Here is a 20,962-nt window from a genome sequence, read left to right on the forward strand (position 1 = left end):
AAATCATTTCTTGAAATTTTAGGATCAATGCAGTCCTGAAATAATTATAAAATAGTCGAAAGCTGGGAGCTGGTGGCTCACGCCTGTCATCCTAGCTACTCAGGAGGCTGAGATCTGAGGATCACCATTCAAAGCCAGCCCAGAGAAGAAAGTCCAAGAGACTCTTATCTCCAATTAATCACCAGAAAACCAGAAGTGGTGCTGTGGCTCAAGTGGTAGAGTGTTAGCCTTGAGCTGAAGAGCTGAGCGGCGGCGCCTAGGCCCAGAGTTCAAGCTCCACAACTGACAAAAGAAAAAGAAAAAGTTTTAAGGTATTTTTCCCCTATAGCTGTTCTTGTCCATCTCAAATAACTATTGTATCATTTTCATTTTATGATTTTTTCCCTCCTAATAACGACCCATTTAAGAAACAGTCTGATAAATACATTTCACTCTGAATAATAAATAACATTTAATTGCAAATGTATTTCCCTTTCAAATACATTTATATATTAATGCTGAAAAAAATCCTTGAATGAATGCAAACGTCTATAGAGTTTATAGTGTCACTGATAGAGCAGGAAAATATTTGTGGACAATTGAAAACTATGATACTCCTCAAATTAAGTATAACTTATTAACTGATCATCTACTATACCAACAAAGCAGGATAGTACTGGCCAACATTTCTTATTGTGATGCCTCCTCAGAAATCACAGTTGGAGAAAGCAAAATATTCTCAAGTTTTGTCATGCATATTAAATAGTCACCACTAACATTGAAGAGATTGGTTCATCAGTAAATATCATCTAAGTAAAATTACTTAGTCACTTCAAAGTTATTGTTTTCTGTTCTTAATTATTTACTTATTCTAAGGAAATTATAAGCTTCCCTAGTAATAAATAAACATATGTGTACATTTATGCCTTCATAGCTTTGATAAGTATTCAAGGTATAACAAGGCAAAGCATCACTTGACTTAAAGTCATAAAATTTAGTTTGTACATACCAATCCTTTTCCTATTTTTAGTTGAAATATATGGAAAGTACTAGACAGAAAACATTTCAACTTCTTTGAGCATAGTAGTATTACTTTGAACACTAATCACATACAAACTTCTTAGGGAAGCAGACCACCTTGCAATGTGGTAGCAGACTAGTTCGAATGTTTGTTGATCCAGCTGTTAATTCCCATGTGATGCAGAGACTGCCAAGTATTTCAATTCTGGATAATGTTCTCTTGGTAAGTGGGGCCAGTTGTTTATCACACAAGCCACTCATCACAAACATTCAGGGGTGGCCAAGCAGTGGGACCTGCTTTTCCATCAGGGTGGTCTTCATTAGAGACAAAGGAAAATTTGGAAAGTCAAATCATATAAAGCAAAAGTATCTTTCTAAATATCACTTTAACACTTCAGTTGACTTAACTGGAATAAGCCAGCTGGTAGCTAGTTGTATTCATTGATTAGAACTTAGGTTTAATAGATTCAATTCGGTTGACCCAATTGCTCTTTTATGACTGGTATTTGGCTGAGAAATTTTGTACCTCAAAAAATGATGCTGACAGAGTATTTGTGACTAAATCAATTAATAAAAATTTACGTATTGAGTTCCTACTATTGACAAAACTACCCAATTACCCAATAAACACTGTAAAATATATTTAGAACTAAAATTTTTTTCAGATGTCTTCTAGACAGTTCTTGCTGTTTGTAGCTTGTCCATTGTTTTTAAGTAATACCCAACTAATGTGACAAAATTTTCATTGTCTTACAATAAGGCCTTAATGATCAACAGAAGGAAAGCAGATCATGTAAAGCTTTTTGTGAACTTAAAAACAACACAAAGCAACGAAGATCAAAAGTTTTAAAGATTGATTTTATCCATAATTTGAAGAAATGTACAGTCAATTTAGGAAAAAGAGTACATATGTATACACACATAAGATATTAGAAAATTCTCACATGAAGACACCATGTTATTATAGTTTAGTGTGACCAGAAAGGAATTAATTTGAGATGGAAGGATTAAAGAAGGAGACAGAGGAAAAATGGTTCTGGAAGCCAGGTGCTGGAGGTTTATATCTAGAATTCTAGCTACTCAATAGGGGGAGATCTGAGGATCATTGTTTGAAGCCAGGCTGGGCAGGAAAATCTGTGAGATTTTTATCTCCAACTAATCACTAAAAAGCTAGATGTAGAGCTGTAGCTCTACTTCTAGAATTAGAACATTAGCCTTGAGCAAAAAACTTACGGACAACACACTGGCCCTGAGTTCAGGATCCAAGACTGAAACATGTATAACTGGCCAGCTGAAACAAGATTGTGTGTGTGTGTGTGTGTGTGTGTGTGTGTGTGTGTGTGTGTGTGTGTGTGTGTGTGTGTGTATTTATAGAGTGTCAGGTAAGGCTGTAAAACCAGAGTGGTACCAAATTTCAAAAGACTGATTCTCAGCCATGTCATAGATTAATAAGCAGATGGTTTGGTCTCTAACTAAATTCCTGTGTTGTAAAACTAAAGTTTCCCTTTCCCTTCTCCAATGATCTGACCAAGCGTCTATTAATTTTAATTAATATTAAATCTATACTTTTAGTTTATTTTAATTCTATAATACCTTTAATGTTTGCCTGTTGTAGTCACACAGTTCCACTTGCTAGAAATGGGAAGCTTTGTAACTGTTGTTAGAAAAGGGATAGAGTCTTATGCCTACCTAGGAAAAATGTCACTAGTAGTTCTTACAGTGAGAGCAGATGTGAGGCTGCTCACCAGACTTCTGAGTCTTTCTGGCCAGGGGAGTGTTAGCAGTAAAGGAAACTGAATTTGAACCTATTTCACCTCATGAGTTCATCATACTATCTGTTCAAGAAAGCTCTGTCTATTAGTATCCCATCCTCATTACCAACACAGCCAGCAATCCAGATTTCATCTTATGTACAAAATCAACAAATTAGCCAGATATTTTCTGGTAGAAGAATCTTGAACAGAAACGAAGGGCAGGTTATTACTCTCAATAACACTTTCCAGAGTTACCTATGTTTTCTGCACTGACTCATTGAACCACAGTTCTTACAGGGGGAAAAGAGGGAATGGATGCTGTTGAGCTGGCCCTGGTTTACATTGCATAAGAGTAATCTTGAATTTAGGGACTCTGAACCATTACAATTGGCAGTCACAAAAAAACTTGTTTTCCATAGAGAAATGTTATTATTTTGGACAGTAAACATGTCTCTTCTTTGCTGCAGAATAAAGTACTAGTTCTATATTGGCTTACCAAAGTCCCTGAAAGACAGACTGGAACAGTGGGTAAGCTGTACTTCATTTACATGATGGGCAGAAATGCAAGGCATAAAGAATTGTCTCCCAGTGACAGGTTAAGTTAAAATTTGGTATAGAAATGGATAAGGTACATTCATTTTTTTCTATGAGCTCGCATTTTATTGTATAAAAACATGCTTTTTACTATAATATAATGTAGCTGATGATAATAGTCACATTAAAGAAGTTTTATAGGAATATCAAGAAAGAAGCTAGGCTGGGCACTGGTGGCTCATGCTTGTAATCCTACTCAGGAGGCTAAGATCTGAGGATCATTGTTCAAAGCCAACCCAGGCAGGAAAGAGTGTAAGAAACTTATCTGCAGTTAACCACCAAAGAGCTGGAAGTGGAGCTGTAGCAAAAAAGCTCAATGACAGTGCTCAGGCCCTGAGTTTAAGCCGAGGAGGAGGAGGAGGGGGAGGAGGAGGAGGAGGAGGAGGAGGAGGGGGGAGGGGGGGAGGAGGGAGAGGGGGAGGGGGAGGGGGAGGGGGAGGGGGAGGGGGGGGAGGGGGAGGGGGAGGGGGGGAGGGGGAGGGGGAGGGGGGAGGAGGAGGAGGGGGAGGGGGAGGGGGAGGGGGAGGGGGAGGAGGAGGGGGAGGGGGAGGGGGGAGGGGGAGGGGGGAGAGGAGGAGGGAGCTTCATAGACCATGTTACCAGTAAGGAGTTAGAAAAGACTTTCAAGTTCCCTAATTTCTTACAGAATAAGTTCATTAAGGATGTATCAAACAGAATAGACGTTACAGATATGCCAAGCACAGGGAACAGATTATAATAGCACAGATATATGATGTAACTAAATATATTTAAAGAACTGTACAAAGTTCATCTTGACTTTGTCAAATGTCTTTCCAATGAACATGACAGAAACTTAAATGGGATTGGCTAATCTGGAAGTCCAAACAGTTCATGAACCAAGAATTTTGTCAATGCAGGAATTCAATCAATATATTCAAAATACTCTCCAACTCCTCACCTTACATATCTATGTTGGCTATATTTACAGGAATGCATTGTAAGAAAAATGGCCTTTGACAACTCTAATCTCCTCAATTAGCAAAATGCATTCTTTGTATCTCTAGCATAGCTTCTTTAGGGGATTTTAGACAGTGTGTGTTGAGTTACATGATCATTCTTAAATCAGTTACAACAGACATGGGACTGGCATAAGGTCAGATTTTTGTGGTATTTGTCCACCTGTGGAAACTGGATGGGAATGCGTATGACCTAAGAAATGGAGAAGACTATTTCCCACAGATATCTTGGTGCCCAATAGCTAAATAGGTCCTTCTTCTCTCCTACATAATTTTTAACCTGGCTAAACCCACACAACTGAAAATGTACTCTCCTTTCTCCAAAGGAAGTTATGTATGATAGTTTTGTATGGTAGTTATTTATTGCTTACAGCTCCTAGGCTAGGTTTTCTGAGTGAGGAAGATATATCTATGTATGTATTGTAGAGAGGAAACATTTGGAGAAATAATTCAAGATAACTTACAGGTCTCACACCCAGATTTGTATATTTAGGCAAAAGTAGGCAGTTGACATATGACAATATCTCATAATAGTATAAATTTGCTTTGTTAACCATATAACTTCCCATGTTCTGCTACTAGCATACACAGAAAAGGGATAATCTTTGAGATTACGAGTCTTCATAATATATAGTCCATCAATCTGGGATATTTTTCCCTTTTGTATACATTCAGTACCAAGAACAGTGCCAAACAGTAATTATGTGTTGAGCGAGTGAACTGCAAAGAAATGGAAAGACCTGGAAAAAATTATGTTAAATGGTTAAGTCAGGCCCAGAGAGAAAAACACAATGTTTTTCTCATGTGTGAAAGCTAGAGTTCGTTTCTAAACATGTAAGTAAATACATTGAGTGGCAAGTATATACAAATGTACTTACTGAAATAGGGCAGATTCAAGGGAAAACTCAAATAGTATAATTCCTTAGGAAGGAAAAGTCAAAGTTCAACAACTAAACACAGAGAAATGGGTGCTTGAAAGGGGTGGATCAAAGTGAGACGTGAAGCTGAATGAAGAGAAGGGGAGAAGAGTACAGTCAAGAATTCTATGCGAGCTGGGCACCGGTGGCTCATGCCTGTAATCCTAGCTACTCAGGAATCTGAGATCTGAGGATCACCATCTAAAGCCAGCCCTAGCAGGAAAATCCCTGAGACCCTTATCTCCAATTAACCACCAGGAAACTGGAAGTAGTGCTGTGGCTCAAGTGATAGAGCATTAGCCTTGAGCTGAAGAAGTCAGGGACAGTGCCCAGGCCCAAGGTTCAATCCTCATGACTGACAAAAAAAAAAAAAAAGAATTCAATGTGTATCCTACAAAAATTAAGAAAAGTGAGGGAAGAGGTGGGTAAAGAGGAATGGGTGAAAATATTGAGAGAGATAACAGTGATCAAGAAGTATTGTGTTCTCTGTTTTGTGGAGTGGCAATACCTTGGTACAACTACTTAAAGATAAAAAAATACAGAAAAATTTTAAACTAAATTAAAAAAAAATTCTAAATGAGTCATATGAGTGCTTCCATAGTACTTTAAAAATATACTCATCCAAACACCTGTACTAAACAATGTTCCTGCTACTATCTCCAAAACAATTCTAAAGTCAAGCTTCACTGATGTTTATCTTGGAATAAATTTATTGAATAATTTCTATTTTTTTAAATAAAGCTCTTCCATCACTACAAACTGTCACCTATCAAAACAGAATGACTTTCTAAAACACCCAATGACAATTATCTCTTTTCAGTTTTATTAAATTATAATTGACAAATAATAAGCTGTAAATATTTCAATTACACAATTTAATAATTTTGACATACTTATAGTTATGGAAGCCATTGCAAAATTGAGATTATGAACAGATATACAAACTCCAAATTTCTTCATCCACCTTCATATTCCAGGTTTTTTTTTGTCCTAGCCCACTTCCTCCCCAGGATAGTGACATAGCAGATCTACTTTTTGTCATTGATCATTAAAAGCTCAATATCAGATAATTGTTAGAATAATTTGTTTTAAAAAGTATAAGTTTAAATGGCTGAATGTGTACCTACCTATTAAATGCAAGGCCTTGAGTTCAAATTCTGACATAAATATATAATTATGGAAATAAATCTAAGCTTAAGATAGTTTTGTGTGACTTTTAGGAGAATAGGGACTTTTCAACCGACTTTGTATGCGCATTTAAGAGTGATTTACAAAATACCATGGAGACTATTTAAATGAATTCTTACTTGAAACATGGAGAACATTGTTTCATAAAAAATTTTCTTACCGGGCACCAGTGGCTCACACCTATAATCCTAGCTACTCAGGATGCTGAGATTTGAGGATCTTAGCTAGCTCAGCTGAATCTCATCTCCAGTTAATCACAGAAAAGGCCGTGGCTCAAGTGGTAGAGTGCTACCCTTGAACAAAAGGAACTCAGGGACTGGAGAAAAAATAATCTGGTTTTTATTTTCAGGATTTTCTCTGCACAATTTTTAGGATGCTCTGCATGTGGAATTCAGCTGTGCTGTATTTTCTACTTATATATATGAACTTACCAAAGGGAATATGTATGAATAGGAATGATCAGTAGTAAAAATTTCAACAATATCCTAATGAAAACAATCTGTGTTTGATGGCTTTTTAGATCTACACAGCAAATGAGAGTGAAAGGGAGCCAGATACCCTAGATGGAGTCTTTATTTTGCATTTATTTTTCCAGAAGCTCATATTTTTCTGTCTGTGGTTTTCTCTGAAGACAGAACAGCTCCTTCATTTGCAGTTGCATGCTTCCCTCATGCTTAAGTTTGCGTTCTATAGTTTACTGGGAAAGTGAATTTATTACTTTCGCCTGCTTAAATATTTTTATTGGCATCCACTTTTGGATGGCTTATTCTCACTAAGTAAAAGGTCATTTTAGTCTCATTAAAATTATTTTCCTATGTGGACTCACCATATTATTGACATGACATGTATTTCTACAGATGCTGGAGAACAAAATCTTGTGACTATTCTACATCCCCATCTCAAGCCAAAGTCTTCTCTGACAAGAGACTCTCTCCCTCCAAATGCATTGCCGCCTGTTCGATTATGTAAAATTTCAATCCTATCTATAAAGTTCTGTGAACATTTTAATTTTGCTTTCTTCAGATAGTTGACCACTTGTGAAACTCTATAATTCATTACAAATTATTCAAGTGGAATTCATTTTTAATTTGGCCATCAAGTCTTCTCATCAAATGTTTCCTTATATGTCCAACACCAGACTAAACTCTTTCTAACTTTACCTTTGAGAAATTCATACTTTATACATTGCTGTTGTTAAATGCTTTCCCAAGGATAATGCTCAGGTTTGTTTTGTTTAGAATTATAAATACTCAGAAGATAAATTTAGGACAAACCATGCTGGTATTTTATGCACTTAAAGCACAATAGCAATGAGAATTGTAAATTTTCCACATGAGTTAAATGGCTTAAATATTATATTTAACAGAAGACCTTAAAAATGCCTTATAAATTATCAGAAGAGTTTACAGTTTCCAAAACATATTTGGAGAACCAGAGTCTCACTGATTCAAAATTCATAATCAGAGTCTTGCTGATTTTTCAAAATCAGTCTCATTGATTTTTACCTGAAGACTAGTTCAATGAATAAATTACCTCTTTTCTCTGAAAGCATTCAGATCATTATAAACTGTGGCTGGCAACAAGCAAAAACTTAGTTAAGTATCTAATACCAATTCCTTTTGTGACAGGTTGGGGCATATATTTGACATGTAATTTGTTACATTTTGTTTAATGTTTTACTTACACATACTCCTAAGAGACCATTATCAAGTCAATGTAATGCACCTGTCAAATCCAACAATTTCATCTGTCACTTTCTGTAATGTCTACCTTTTGTTCATTCTGCTCCTTTTCTTCTTTGGCTACCTTTGATGAATCATAGTCATTATGGGTTAATTTTTTTTTTTTTTTTTTGGTCCGGTCGTGGGGCCTGAACTCTGGGCCTGGACACTGTCCCTCAGCTCTTCAGCTCAAGGCTAGCGTGCTACCACTTGAGCCACAGCGCCACTTTCGGCTTTTTTCTTTTTGCTTATGTGGTGCTGAGGAATCGAACCCAGGGTCTCAGGCATGCAAGGCAAGCGCTCTACCACTGAGCCACCTTCCCAGCCCTGGGTTAATTTTTATTTCCTAAAGTCTTCCTATGAATAAACTCAAAGAGTATGAAATAGTATGTAGTCTTTCTTTGTCTGGCTTCTTTTACTTAGCACAAGACACTTCAGATTCATTCAGGTTCTTCTATTTTTATGGAAATATATTTATTGGTTAACCCATTGTACTTACTTACTTGTTGATTGTTCATTTATCACTTTTACCTGGAAGAATTAAATATTTAATAGAAACAGAAACTTTATTACTTCTATTGGAAAAATTACTGTTCAATGTGTGCCATAAAGAATATATTTACTCTTTGCCAAGAAACTAGCTTTTCAGCTTTTGCTACTGCCAAATAAGAAAAGCAGCATTTTACTTTTATGATTTCCTGAGAAACGAATGAAAACTGCTAGTGCTTTTGGTTCCCAAGTTTTACTGTAAAATATTCATGTGAATTGGTTTTCAGCCTTTAGTTGGTTAGAGAATAATAAAAGTTTGTTTTTCCTGGAGAGAATACTGAATCATTCTATTGCAGCTAACAGATGTGAAGGTTCTGAAAATAGAAGAAACTTTTGCACTTTTTATTTTTAAAGCTACTTTATGTTCTACTTCTTAGTAAAAATTGGTGACCATACTTCTATTAAGAAGACACCAGAAGTCAGACAATTCTTATTTTTCCTTACTAAGATATCATATTTTCCATTGTGATATGATGACTTAACTAAAACAGGGAAGCTCATTTGGGAGAAAATAGTTTGACTTTTCAGTGTCTACGTTATCTTGAACTTAAAGAAATTCACTGGAACATCTTTATCAGAGTTTTATTTTACTTTTCTTCTTGTATTTTTTATGCTAACATTTTAAAAAATGAAATGCGTAGACTCAAATTCTACATCTTACATCTTTCAATCAGTGTACTTTCTGAAATTTTCTGTTTAGCAAAGATGCCTTTATCTAGTAGTTTAATATACAGTCTGAGAGGAAATTTGAGCAGAAAAAAATCCTTTATGAGCATGTATGTTATTATTAAAATTCAGTTTATCCAGTTATATCTGAACATGTATAACTTAAAAGATAGGCCCTCTGCTTGGAAGTAACCCATGTATGAATTTAAAATAATGAAAAAGTTCTTTGGCCAAGTTTCTAAGATATGTGGGAAGGAAATACAGACTTTTTTTTATTATTAACAACTATACTATGTGTTTCTGATCTTTTCAATATTGTTTTAATTTAAAAATATTCAGTTTACTTGACTATCATTGGAGATTTTGTCCTTTTGTCCTATGCTCTTTGTCTTTGGTACTTGAGGTCATTTTAATATTTCTTTATTGATGTTTTAATTGTTTTAAAGAAACAACAGAGGTGCACATATAGTAAAGACTTTGTGTTTAATTGGAATAACCTCACTAAATTTTTCTTGTTCTTTTGTTGTAAAATAAGACACAAACACAGAAACTGTATAAAACAGATGTATATCACATATATCCTTGATACGACCATCAGGGTCAAGAATCGGCCTTCCAGTTGTTCTTCTCTTTCCCCTTTTCCCTTTTACAATTTAATTGTTGAAGCTGCCAGTCATTTCACTAAAGGATTTTCCACAGGCTGGGCTTTGTTGATTATAGTCTCATGGTATAGAACTCCACATTCTTGGATCTTACATTATTCTTGAAAAATTGCAGTTACATTACATAGTCCTGACCATATCTATGTTTGTTTGTTTCTGAAGAATATCATTGGTATTGTGTGATATTGGTGTGATATTGTGATAGTGGGTGAAATATATCTTCTATCTATTATTTGCATAAAAAAGGAACAGCATAGAAGAAAGTAAAAATAAATGATTGTTCATTTGTATCACTTTTCTAGCTGATGAGTTGGTTCAATTTATCTTCTAATCATGGACAATTTTCAATATTGTTGCATGTGAACATAAAATTTAAATATATTTGATGTAATTCAATCCAACAAAATTATTTTCCTGAATGAGTAAAGTTCATACTGTCCTGTACCTAGCCAGTAGGCTTTTCAACCATCTTCTAAGTGCCTTCAACATGACTTTCATTTTGATACCTATGATATCTTTCTTGGTTCTAATATATCTTTTTTGCTTTCTGGTATAACAAGGTGTTCTCATCTGAAAGATGGACAAGTTCTGGATTTTCCCATGAGGATGCTTCATTACCAATGTTTTCTGAATTGGCTGTAAACTAGTACTGAGAGATCACATGTAGCTAGAGGACACGATGTCCTCTTTTTCAAAAGAAACAAGTCAATCATTCAACAACAACAAAAAGCCATTTTATTCCAGTAACTACTGTGTGCCAGATGTTTTCCCAGTTGCCTGGGAATGTGGTAGTGAATAGCACATAAAGCACACTCAAGGACTTTACAACCTGATGAACAAAATGAAGTAAGCCAAGTCACCAGGTTAAGCAATGGGATACCAGGCTGAAAGGAAAATTCTTAAGGAAAAGAACAGGGAAAAGAGTGAAAAAAGAAATATTTAAAGATAATGTATAACTTTTTGGTGTGGAAAGTGGTGGGCCAGGGTAATATCCATACAGATAGTGAGTGAAGTGAGGGAAGACATGATAGGGAACACCGTGAGTTTAGCGCTGGACAATTAGGAGTGTTATGGAGGAACTGAGAAGAGTTATACTTTTCCCCTTGTCACATATTTGTTCATATGTATATCATTTAAGAATAGATTTCATGACCTCAATCTGGATCATTTCACTTAACATGATTGCTAAAAGACCACAGAGATTCCCCAGTCCTACTCGGTGGTGTGTTCAAGAGAAAGAGAATTGGATTACCAGGAAAGAAAAAAAATATTATTTTTAATGTCCATGTATGCAGCCTGATTCCTTCTGATTAATAAAGCAATCAATAAGTCTAAATTGAACAAATCCATATTAAGCTACTCTAGAACTTCTAGATACCTGATTCTGTATATACCATTGCTTTTTCTTTGGTCAGAACTATCCCCCGCTTGTATTTTTCTCCACAGAATCCAAATGTTAAATCTCACATTTAGTCTATTGGAGCACATTCATTCTAATCCAGACTGACACTTCCTTGTTTTTCTTCACATAATTATCCCAATGTCAACTTTATGTTATGATTTATTGCCATTTTTATTCCCTTATCATTTATCTCTACATTAAACTGCCTTTTCTTTAAAAAAAAAACCTTAATTTTATTGTTATTATTAAGGCATTATACAGAGTGTTTACCACTTCTTAAGTTAGGTAATGAGTACATTTCTTTTTGTGGGGCAATATCACTCCCTTTGCTCTCCTTGTTTTCCTCTCCCATCCCTGCCCACAAATTATATAGGTCATTTCCCACGTAGTATATACTGAATATCTTGATTGCATTTGTTCATCATTCCTCCCTCCCTTTCTGTACCTCAATTTGATGCTCCCAAAACTCGAAGCAAAAAAAACACCACCAACAACAACAATGATAACAGTAAAAAACTCATGGGTCCATTTCTTGGAATTTGTTTTGATAAATAGTATTTTAAATGTTCAGAGAAGTTACACCTTTGGGTTCCTCCTCTGAGAGTATCCTCCTTTAATTTGACTGTGTGTGTGTGAATGCCTAGAGTCCTGAACAGGTTGTCATGTTTAGTTATATTTTAGGTCTAGCTTCTACAGATAAGAGAAAGCATGCACTGCTTGTTTCTCTAAGCTGGTTTACTTCACTTAGTATGAATTGTTCTAGGTCCATCCTTTGCCAAATGACATAATCTCATTCTTTCTAATGGATGAGTAAAATTCCATTGTGTGTATATACCACATTTTATTAACCCACTCATCTGTTGTAGGGCATCTGGGCTGTTTCCATAGCTTGGTTATTGTGAATAGTGTAGCAATGAACATGGATGTGCAAGTGTCTTTACTATATTCTGACTTATGATATTCTGGGGCCCAAGACTAGTATCACTGGGTCATAGGGGAGTTCTAGGTTTAGTTTTTTGAGGAAAATGCCTTCCAGAGTGCTTGTATTAGTTTACATTCTCACTAAAAGTGCAATAGGGTCCTTTTTTCCCCACATGCCTGACAACATTTGTTATTGTTCAAATTTTTTATGTTGGCCAATCTAACTGGCCTGAATGGGACAGGATCTCAAAGTTGTTTTAATTTGTATTTCCTTTATAACAAGAGATGGTGAGGATTTCCTCATGTGATTATTTGCCGTTCTTCTCCAGAGAAGTCTCTCTTAAGCTCCTTTGCCCATTTATTGATTTGTTTATTAGTTTTAGAGGGTATTAAGTTTTGAGCTTCTTGTATATTTTAGCTATTAGAACTTCATTGAATATATTGCTGACACGGATCTTCTCCCAATCTGTTAACTGTCTTTCTAACTTAGTAACTAGGTCTTTTGCTGTACAGAGGCATTATTTTGATGTAATCCCAATTGTCAGGTCTCTCTCCTATTTGCTGTGGCTCTGGGACTCTTTTCAAAAAGTTTCTGCCTATACCTATAATGATCTAATCTTGCACTATGAACTACCTTTTCTTGTTGACAATCATATTTTGCCAGCAGCCTTTGCTTTTAGAAATGCTGACTTGTGGCCTGGAATGGATGGCTTATACCTATGATGGAGGCTGAGATCTGAGGTGGTTCAGAGGCAGCCCAAGAAAAGTGCTAAAAGTGGTAGTGTGGCTCAGTGGGTTAGAGTACCAGACATAAGTAAAAAACTCTAGCAAAACCACAACTAAGCCCCAAGTTCCAGCCCTATACTGACATATACACAGGGAAAAAAAGAAAGAAAAAGAAAAGGCTGATTTATGAACTTTTCTTACTTGTTTTTGTCTCGATCACTGGGAAATGGTAAAAACCTATCTGTGACAATAATCAGTGCAGAAAAAACACCAAATATTAACTTACAACAATGATGAATCACATTCTGATTTATTTTAATCTAACTGTTTTAGAGCAACATCCTAAACCCTTTCATTCCCAACACAGGTTTTTATTTAACACAGTGATCCATTTCTATTTCTTGGCCCATCTGTTTTAGACTGCCTGTGTAATTTTCAAAAGGTAAAATTACTGTTTTCTTGCAAATATAAATACAAGCCAAAGATTTTAGCAGAATTATCCATGAACAATGTAATGAGTAAGAAGTTCAATAAGCATTTTAGGAGGTATGTATTTATAGGTAATTACAGAGTAGATGTTATAATAAGATAAATCTGGGTTAGTTGTTGTGGTGCAAGTCTGTAATCTTTGTGACTTCTGGAGGCAGAGATCCAGAGTATAACTTTTCAACAAACAAGTAGGTTGTGGCTGCTCCCACCTGGAATTCTTACTATGGAGGAGGTAGAGGTAGGAAGATCACAGTCTGAAGCTAGCCCTAGTAAAGAGTTTGAAAAATAATTCAAGTGAAAAGGGATGAAGGGTGTTGCACCAGTGGCTGAACTTTTGAGGACTCAAGGCTCTTACTCAAAGCACAGTACTAACACAAAAAACAAGAAAAATACAAAAATCAACTAATATCTTATATATTAAGCCATAACATTTGGATTGTTTTTAGCCATACTGAATTGGTTTGCACCTCCACCTACTGAAATTCTATAAATTAACACATAGTTACTAAACAGTAAATCTAACAAAGTTAATTTTTAAAAATCTTAATGGCATTGTGTGCTACATGATATTAAGATATCATGGTACACTTCGTTTTCCTCATTTCCAAGACATAAATAATTTTTGGATAAAACTTTCATCCTCTTAGACTGGAATAGAGTTTTCTTTAGGTCTAAGGATTGTTTGTGAATAACTAATGGCATAAATTCTGTTTTGGTACATTTCATACATTTTCATTCTAGTGTTAAACAGTTGCCTACCAATGTTTACCATTTTTATAGAATAGCAATTGTATTAATTGGACATGAAAGAAAAGCAAAGAGGATTTGTGTTCAATAGATTTAATTTGCTGTGGAATAAACTCTCTACATTTTTATATCTTCTAGGGTTTTCCTGGAGACATTGGGATTCCTGGACATAATGGCCCAGAAGGAGCAAAGGTAAAATGTTCCTTGACCAAATTCACTCCACACTATCATTATTCTTCATCTCCCTAATCCCTCTTCTCCAAATTAAAAAAAAATTTTTTTGGTCAGTCATGGGATTTGAACTCTGGGCCTGGGCACTGTCCCTGAGCTCTTCAGCTCAAGGCAAGTGCTCTACCCCTTAAGCCACAGCACCACTTCCAATTTTTTTCTGGTGGTTAATTGGAGATAAGAGTGTCACGGACTTTCCTGCTCAGGCTGGCTTTGAACCATGATCCTCAGATCTCGGCCTCCTGAGTAGCTAGGTTACAGGTGTGAGACACCATTGCCCAGCTCTTCAAACAATTGCAACAGTTTTTTTTTTTTTTTTTCATCCATATACAGAAAGAACTTTGGCCATATTTACCCTCTGTTACCTTCTCTCTTTGCCCTTTCTGGTCTTGTCAATTTCCACCTATAGTAGTACCTATTGTACATTCTTCTTACTCATTTTCTTTAACAAATATTAATTGTCCAATGTGGTTTCACTGTGGTATTTCACACATGCGCATATTATGCTTTAGATTGACCACTTACTTCTATTGCCCTCTCTTTTCATAACCCCATTAGCACTCTTATTGTTCACGTTCAGTGAGTTTCCTCAGGCCATTTTTATGCATAGACACTATGTATTTAGATACTTAATTCATTCTCCAACATTCTCTTCCCCTGTCTCTTCCCCATGTCTCTCCAAACAGTTCCACAGTTCCTATCACACTCATATTCTGAGTATGCATGTGTATTTATGTATGTGTATACCTTTTAGGACTAGATCCCACTTTTGTCTTGCTAAACCTAGCCTACTATACTTAACAAGATGATCTCCATATCCATCCATTTTCTGCCAAAGTTAATTCAATTATTATGATTAGATAATATGTATATATACATACATATTATGATTAGATAATATGTATATACATATATATATATACCACTTTTTCTTTATCTAAGCTGCTTTATCTTTATCTAAGCTGTTTTCATAGCTTGTCTATTACAACAAGTGCTGTTATAAACATGGGTGTGAGTATGTCTTTATTGTGTCCTGACTTACACTCAGGATAAATGCCTAACAATGAGAGCTCTGGATTTTACAGTAGTTCTAGTTAACTTTTAACTTTTTTTTTTTGAGGAAATCCTATACTGTTTTTCATAGTGGTTGTATAAGTTGTATCTTCCTAGAAGCTGGCTAGACTTTTATTAGTGCTTTACACTTGCCCACTACTTGCCTGTCTTTCCTTGAATTTATATATATACATTTTTATTTCTGGTTTATAAAGTGGTGTTTCTCAGCAATTTACTCTATTTTACTACTAAGCCTTTTTGAGTTCAGAATTCAGATCATTGAAAATTATTTTCAAGGATTATTATAGATATAATTTATTTGGATAACAATATTTTCAAATCATATACATGTCTAAAAAGGGACTTCTTGAAAAAAAGTAGAATAAAACGAATCTGAAAAATCAGAGCATACAAATAAATTGGTGAGGATTTTCTAACCCATTAAAATACTTCACAGCTGACTAAAATATCCATTGTCTAAAATTAAAAACAAACAAACAAACAAACAACCCTATGGTGTCCTGGAGCCTTAAAATAACACAAAATACCCAAAGAAATCTAAGCATTGAACTTCGTTTTTCTACCATTGTGTGTATGTGCTAGGAACTGCTAATAGAAAAAACTTAAATGCTAAGCTTCCCCCACCCAGGCTGCTAATGTGGCAGGGTGATGTAGGTAAACAAACATTGTGAATAAGGCCAAGGGTTGGTGAAACCTAAAGTTTGAAAGATTGAAAAGTTATGAAGTATAGCTTCAAAGAGGCTAGGAAGGATATTAATAATAATATTGTTGTTGGTTGTGGGGCCTGAACTCTGGGCCTGGGTGCTGTTCCTCAGCTCTTCAGCTCAAGGCTAGCACTCTACCACTTAAACCATAATGCCACTTCTGGCTTTTTCTGCTTGTGTGGTGCTGAGGAATTGAACCCAGGGCCTCATGCATGCACTCTACCACTGAGCCATCTGTCCAGCCCTGATAATACCCTCTTTTTACAAATTATTAAGTTATTCACTCAAAGTCACATAACTATCAAATAGCATAGCTAGGATTGTTATACAGTCATGATTGCAAAGTCTGAGCTCTTAATCACTTACCTTTGGGATTAAATTGGGGAGAATATACAACATCATGCTGAATGGTTTTTATACCTCCTATGTTAAATTTTCAGAGGGGAACTGAGAAAGAGGAGAAATGAGCTGAGCTAGAATCCTCTAAAGGAGAGATAACAAAGATCTGAAATAGCACTTTTTTTTCAGTTAGCAAATATTGATGGACTGTCTTTTCTGTGATAGCTACTATGGTAGATCCTAGAATCTACAATGATGGAAAGTTCTGATCCTTATTTTGAAGAAAGATACAGTGTAGATATGTAGAGAAAATTCTATAATAATCACAATAAACACTAATTAGTATATGCCATTGTGAGAAGAGGGAGCACAAGGTTTGCAGAAAAGAGAGCACTGGAACTGATGTAGGAATTTGCACTGTGGGATGCATAGCATTCAGGAAAACGAAACCTGCAAGAGGGAGGAGAAATATTTAAATGAAATATTTAAATGAAAAATTACTTGTTTATGTGAAATTCAAATGTAACTGAACAGCCTGCTTTTTTCCAGGTTGGGCGGTGGGGGAGGGAGGAGGCGGAGGAGTGGTAACCTTATCTGCCACTTAGAAAGTTGTCCCTCAATGCAGTGATGTTTCTCATTTCCTTTCTGTCTTCATGAAAGTGCACCTCTGACTCTGCATGTTCGTGTTTCACATGTTTTACATAGAATCCTCTCCTGACCCCTAAACAATCTCATGCCTTCCCCAATTTCTTCTTTGTCATGAAATTTCCTCTATTTTCCTTTAAAAACATTTTTCTGCCAATATTGTAGTGAAGCTTCTTTCACCAAACTTAATCTAGTGGATCTACAGTTACTTTTCTTGCCTCCAACCTGACAATTTATTTAAAACTTTTCTTTTTTACTTATTTATCGTTGAATGATTGTACAAGGGAATTGTACCTTAAAATGCACCGTGCTTCTTGAACAGAGTGAACCTTTCCATGATTCTCCATTCCCAACTACCCTTTTGCCCAACAATCACATCAAGTTTTCCATTTCTTTTTTCACACACATACATTGAGTATTTTTTCTTTATTTTTGTGACCTTTGACATGATTTTTTATTGTGAAAATACTGTACAGAGGGGTTACAATTACCTGGGCAAGATAATGAGTACATTTCTTATCAAGCATTGTAGCCTCTGCCTTTGTTTCCCCTTCCCATCCCTTCCCATCCTCCCCCAACCCTCCCAATCCTTCCCCCCACCAAAGTTGTAAAGTTGGTTTTCAACATAACGACTTGTACATCTCATTGTTGCAATGGGTCCACCTGTATCCCTATTTAACGACTAGTTTTTCCCCTTCCCCTCCACAAATTATACCAACAACAAATACAGTGAAAGCAGGGGTTATACCGTGGGGGAGGGACATAAAAAGCAACAAAGAAATAATCTTATAAATGTGTTAGAAACAATCACATGAAAGAAAAAAAAACATATATCTAACATCACCTTATCTGAACTTTTCTGCTTGACTCAGACATATACTAGATATTGCAAATAAGGGAAACCATGGGACCTATGTTTCTTTGGGCCTGGCTTACTTCACTTAATATAATTTTTTCCAAGTTTTTCCATTTCCTAACAAATGGGGCAATGTCATTCTTTCTGATGGAGGCATAGAATTCCATTGTGTATATATACCACAGTTTCTTGATCCATTCATCTACTGAGGGGCATCTGGGTTGGTTCCATATCTTAGCTACAGTAAATAATGCTGCAATAAACATAGTCGTGTTGGTAGCTTTAGTGTGGTCTTGTTTGTGAACATTTGGGTAAATACCCAAAAGTGGGATTGCTGGGTCATAGGGAAGCTCTATGTGGAGTCTTTTGAGGAACCTCCATACTGCTTTCCAAAGTGGTTGAACAAGTTTACACTCCCACCAACAATGCAGTAAGGTTCCCTTCTGTCTACATCCCCTCCAGCACCTGTTGTTACTAGAGTTCTTGATTTTAGCCATTCTAACTGGGGTGAGGTGGTATCTCAATGTTGTTTTGATTTGCTTTTTTTTTATGGCTAGGGAGGTTGAGCATTTCGTCATGTGTCTATTGGTCATCCTTCTTTCCGCTTCAGAGAAGTTTCTCTGAAAGTCTTTAGCCCACTTATTTATTGGGCAGTTGTTTCTTTGAAGATTTGTTGTTGGGTGATTTAATTTTTTGAGTTCCAGGTATATTTTAGATATGAAACCCTTGTCCATTGTAAGGCTAGTGAAGATCTTCTCCCAATCCATGGGCTTTCTATTGACCTTGCTAGCTATGTCCTTTGCCATGCAGAAGCTCTGCAATTTCATGCAATCCCATTTGTCCAACCTTTCTTTGATCTGTTGAGTTTCTGGGTCTCTATTAAGAAAATTTCAGCCTGTGCCAAGGAGACCTAGGGTTTCTCCTATTGCATCCTGTAATGTTTTCAAGGTGTCTGCTTTGACTCTGAGGTCTTTGATCCATTTGGAGTTGATTCTGGTGCAGGGTGACATATAAGAATCTAGCGTTAGTTTTCTGCAAGTTGTTAATCAATTTTGCCAGCACCATTTACGGAAGAGGCTATCTTTCTTCTATTTTTTTAGCTCCCTTATCGAAAATTAGATGGCTATATGTCTGTAGGTTCATTTCTGGGTTTTTAATTCTATTCCATTGGTCCTGCAGTCTGTTCTTGTGCCAGTACAAAGCTGTTTTGATTACTATGGCTTTGTAGTAGAGTTTGAAATTTGGTATTGATATTCCTCCAGCACTGTTCTTTCTGTTGAGGATCATTTTAGCTATTCAGGGTCTTTTATTGTTCCATATGAATTTTTGGATTGCCTCTTCTATTTCCTTGAAGAATGAGGTTGGAATATTGATAGGTATCACATTGAATTTGTAGATAGCCTTGGTAAGTATTGCCATTTTAACGATGTTGATCTTTCCAACCCAGGAGCATGGGATGTTTTGCCACTTTCTAAGTTCTGTTTTGATTTCCCTTTTAAAATTTTTAAAGTTTTCATCATAGAGGTCCTTCACTTCTTTGGTTAAGTTAATTCCTAGTTATTTTATTTTTTGTGGGACTATTGCAAATGGAGTTGCTTTACTGATTTCAGTCACACTTTTCTCATTGTTGGCATACAGAAAAGCCATTGAGTTTTGAGGGTTAATTTTATACCCTGCTACTTTGCCAAAGTTTTGAATCAGGTTGAGTAATTTGGGAGTGGAGTCTGTGGGATTCTTTAAATACAAGATCATGTTATCTGCAAAGAGGGAGAGTTTTACTTCTTTCCCTATTTGGATCCCCTTTATGTTTGCATCTTGTCTTATTGCTGTAGCTAGACATTCTAATACTAGATTGAAGAGCAGTGGAGACAGTGAACAACCTTGTCTCATTCCTGAGTTAGGAGGAAATGGCTTTAGTTTTTCACCATTAAGTACAATGCTGGCTGTAGGTTTGTCATATACAGCCTTTATTGTATTGAGGAATGTTCCATGGATTCCTAATTTTTCCAGAACCTTCATCATAAAGGGGTGTTGGATCTTGTCAAATGTGTTTTCTGCATCTATTGAGATAACCATGTGGTTCTTATCCTTGCTCCTGTTGATGTGATGAATTATATTAATTGATTTGCATATATTGAACCAGCTTTGCATCCCTGAAATGAATCCTGTTTGATCGTGGTGTATGATTTTTTGGATGAATTGTTGAAGTCGATTGGCCAAAATTTTGTTGAGAAGTTTTGCATCAATGTTCATCAAAGTAATGGGTCTATAGTTCTCTTTCTTTGATGAATCTTTGCATGGTTTTGGGATGAGAGTTATGATGGCTTCATAGAATGAGTTCAGTAGTGAACTTTCTCTTTCAATTTCATTGAAGAGTTGGAGGAGTATTGGTGTGAGCTCTGCTTTGAATGCCTTGTAGAATTCTGCTGTAAAACCATCTGGTCCTGGGCTTTTCTTAGATGGGAGGTCTCTGATTGCTGTTTCTATTTCAATACTTGATATGGGCCTGTTAAGATGATTTAACTCATCTTGGTTTAGTTTCGGCATGTCAATATTTGCTAGGAAAAGGTCCATTTCTGCCAAGTTCTCAAACTTATTAGCATAAAGGTTTGAAAAGTATTCCCTTATAATGTTCTGAATCTTGGTTGTTTCTGTGGTGATGTTTCCATTCTCATCTCTGAGTTTATTTATATGGGGTGTTCTCTTCTTTTTTCTGATAAGATTTGCTAAGCGTCTGTCAATTTTGTTAATTTTTTCGAAGAACCAACTCTTTGTTTTATTGATTCTTTCTATGTTTTTTTGGA

At 35.9% G+C, this 20,962-nt stretch overlaps 1 protein-coding gene across 1 annotated transcript in view; it reads left to right on the plus strand.

Moving 5' to 3' along the window:
- Col24a1 (collagen type XXIV alpha 1 chain) overlaps window positions 1–20,962 on the plus strand; it is a 305,980-nt gene that overhangs the window by 106,589 nt on the left and 178,429 nt on the right. Inside the window, exon 20 of the mRNA XM_042685239.1 lies at window positions 14,451–14,504. Coding sequence (XP_042541173.1) covers window positions 14,451–14,504 — 54 coding nt within the window. The remainder of the gene's footprint in view (window positions 1–14,450; window positions 14,505–20,962) is intronic.

The sequence above is a fragment of the Dipodomys spectabilis genome, unplaced genomic scaffold (assembly GCF_019054845.1).
Source record: "Dipodomys spectabilis isolate Male_0828 unplaced genomic scaffold, ASM1905484v1 ptg000002l, whole genome shotgun sequence".
NCBI lineage: Eukaryota > Metazoa > Chordata > Mammalia > Rodentia > Heteromyidae > Dipodomys > Dipodomys spectabilis.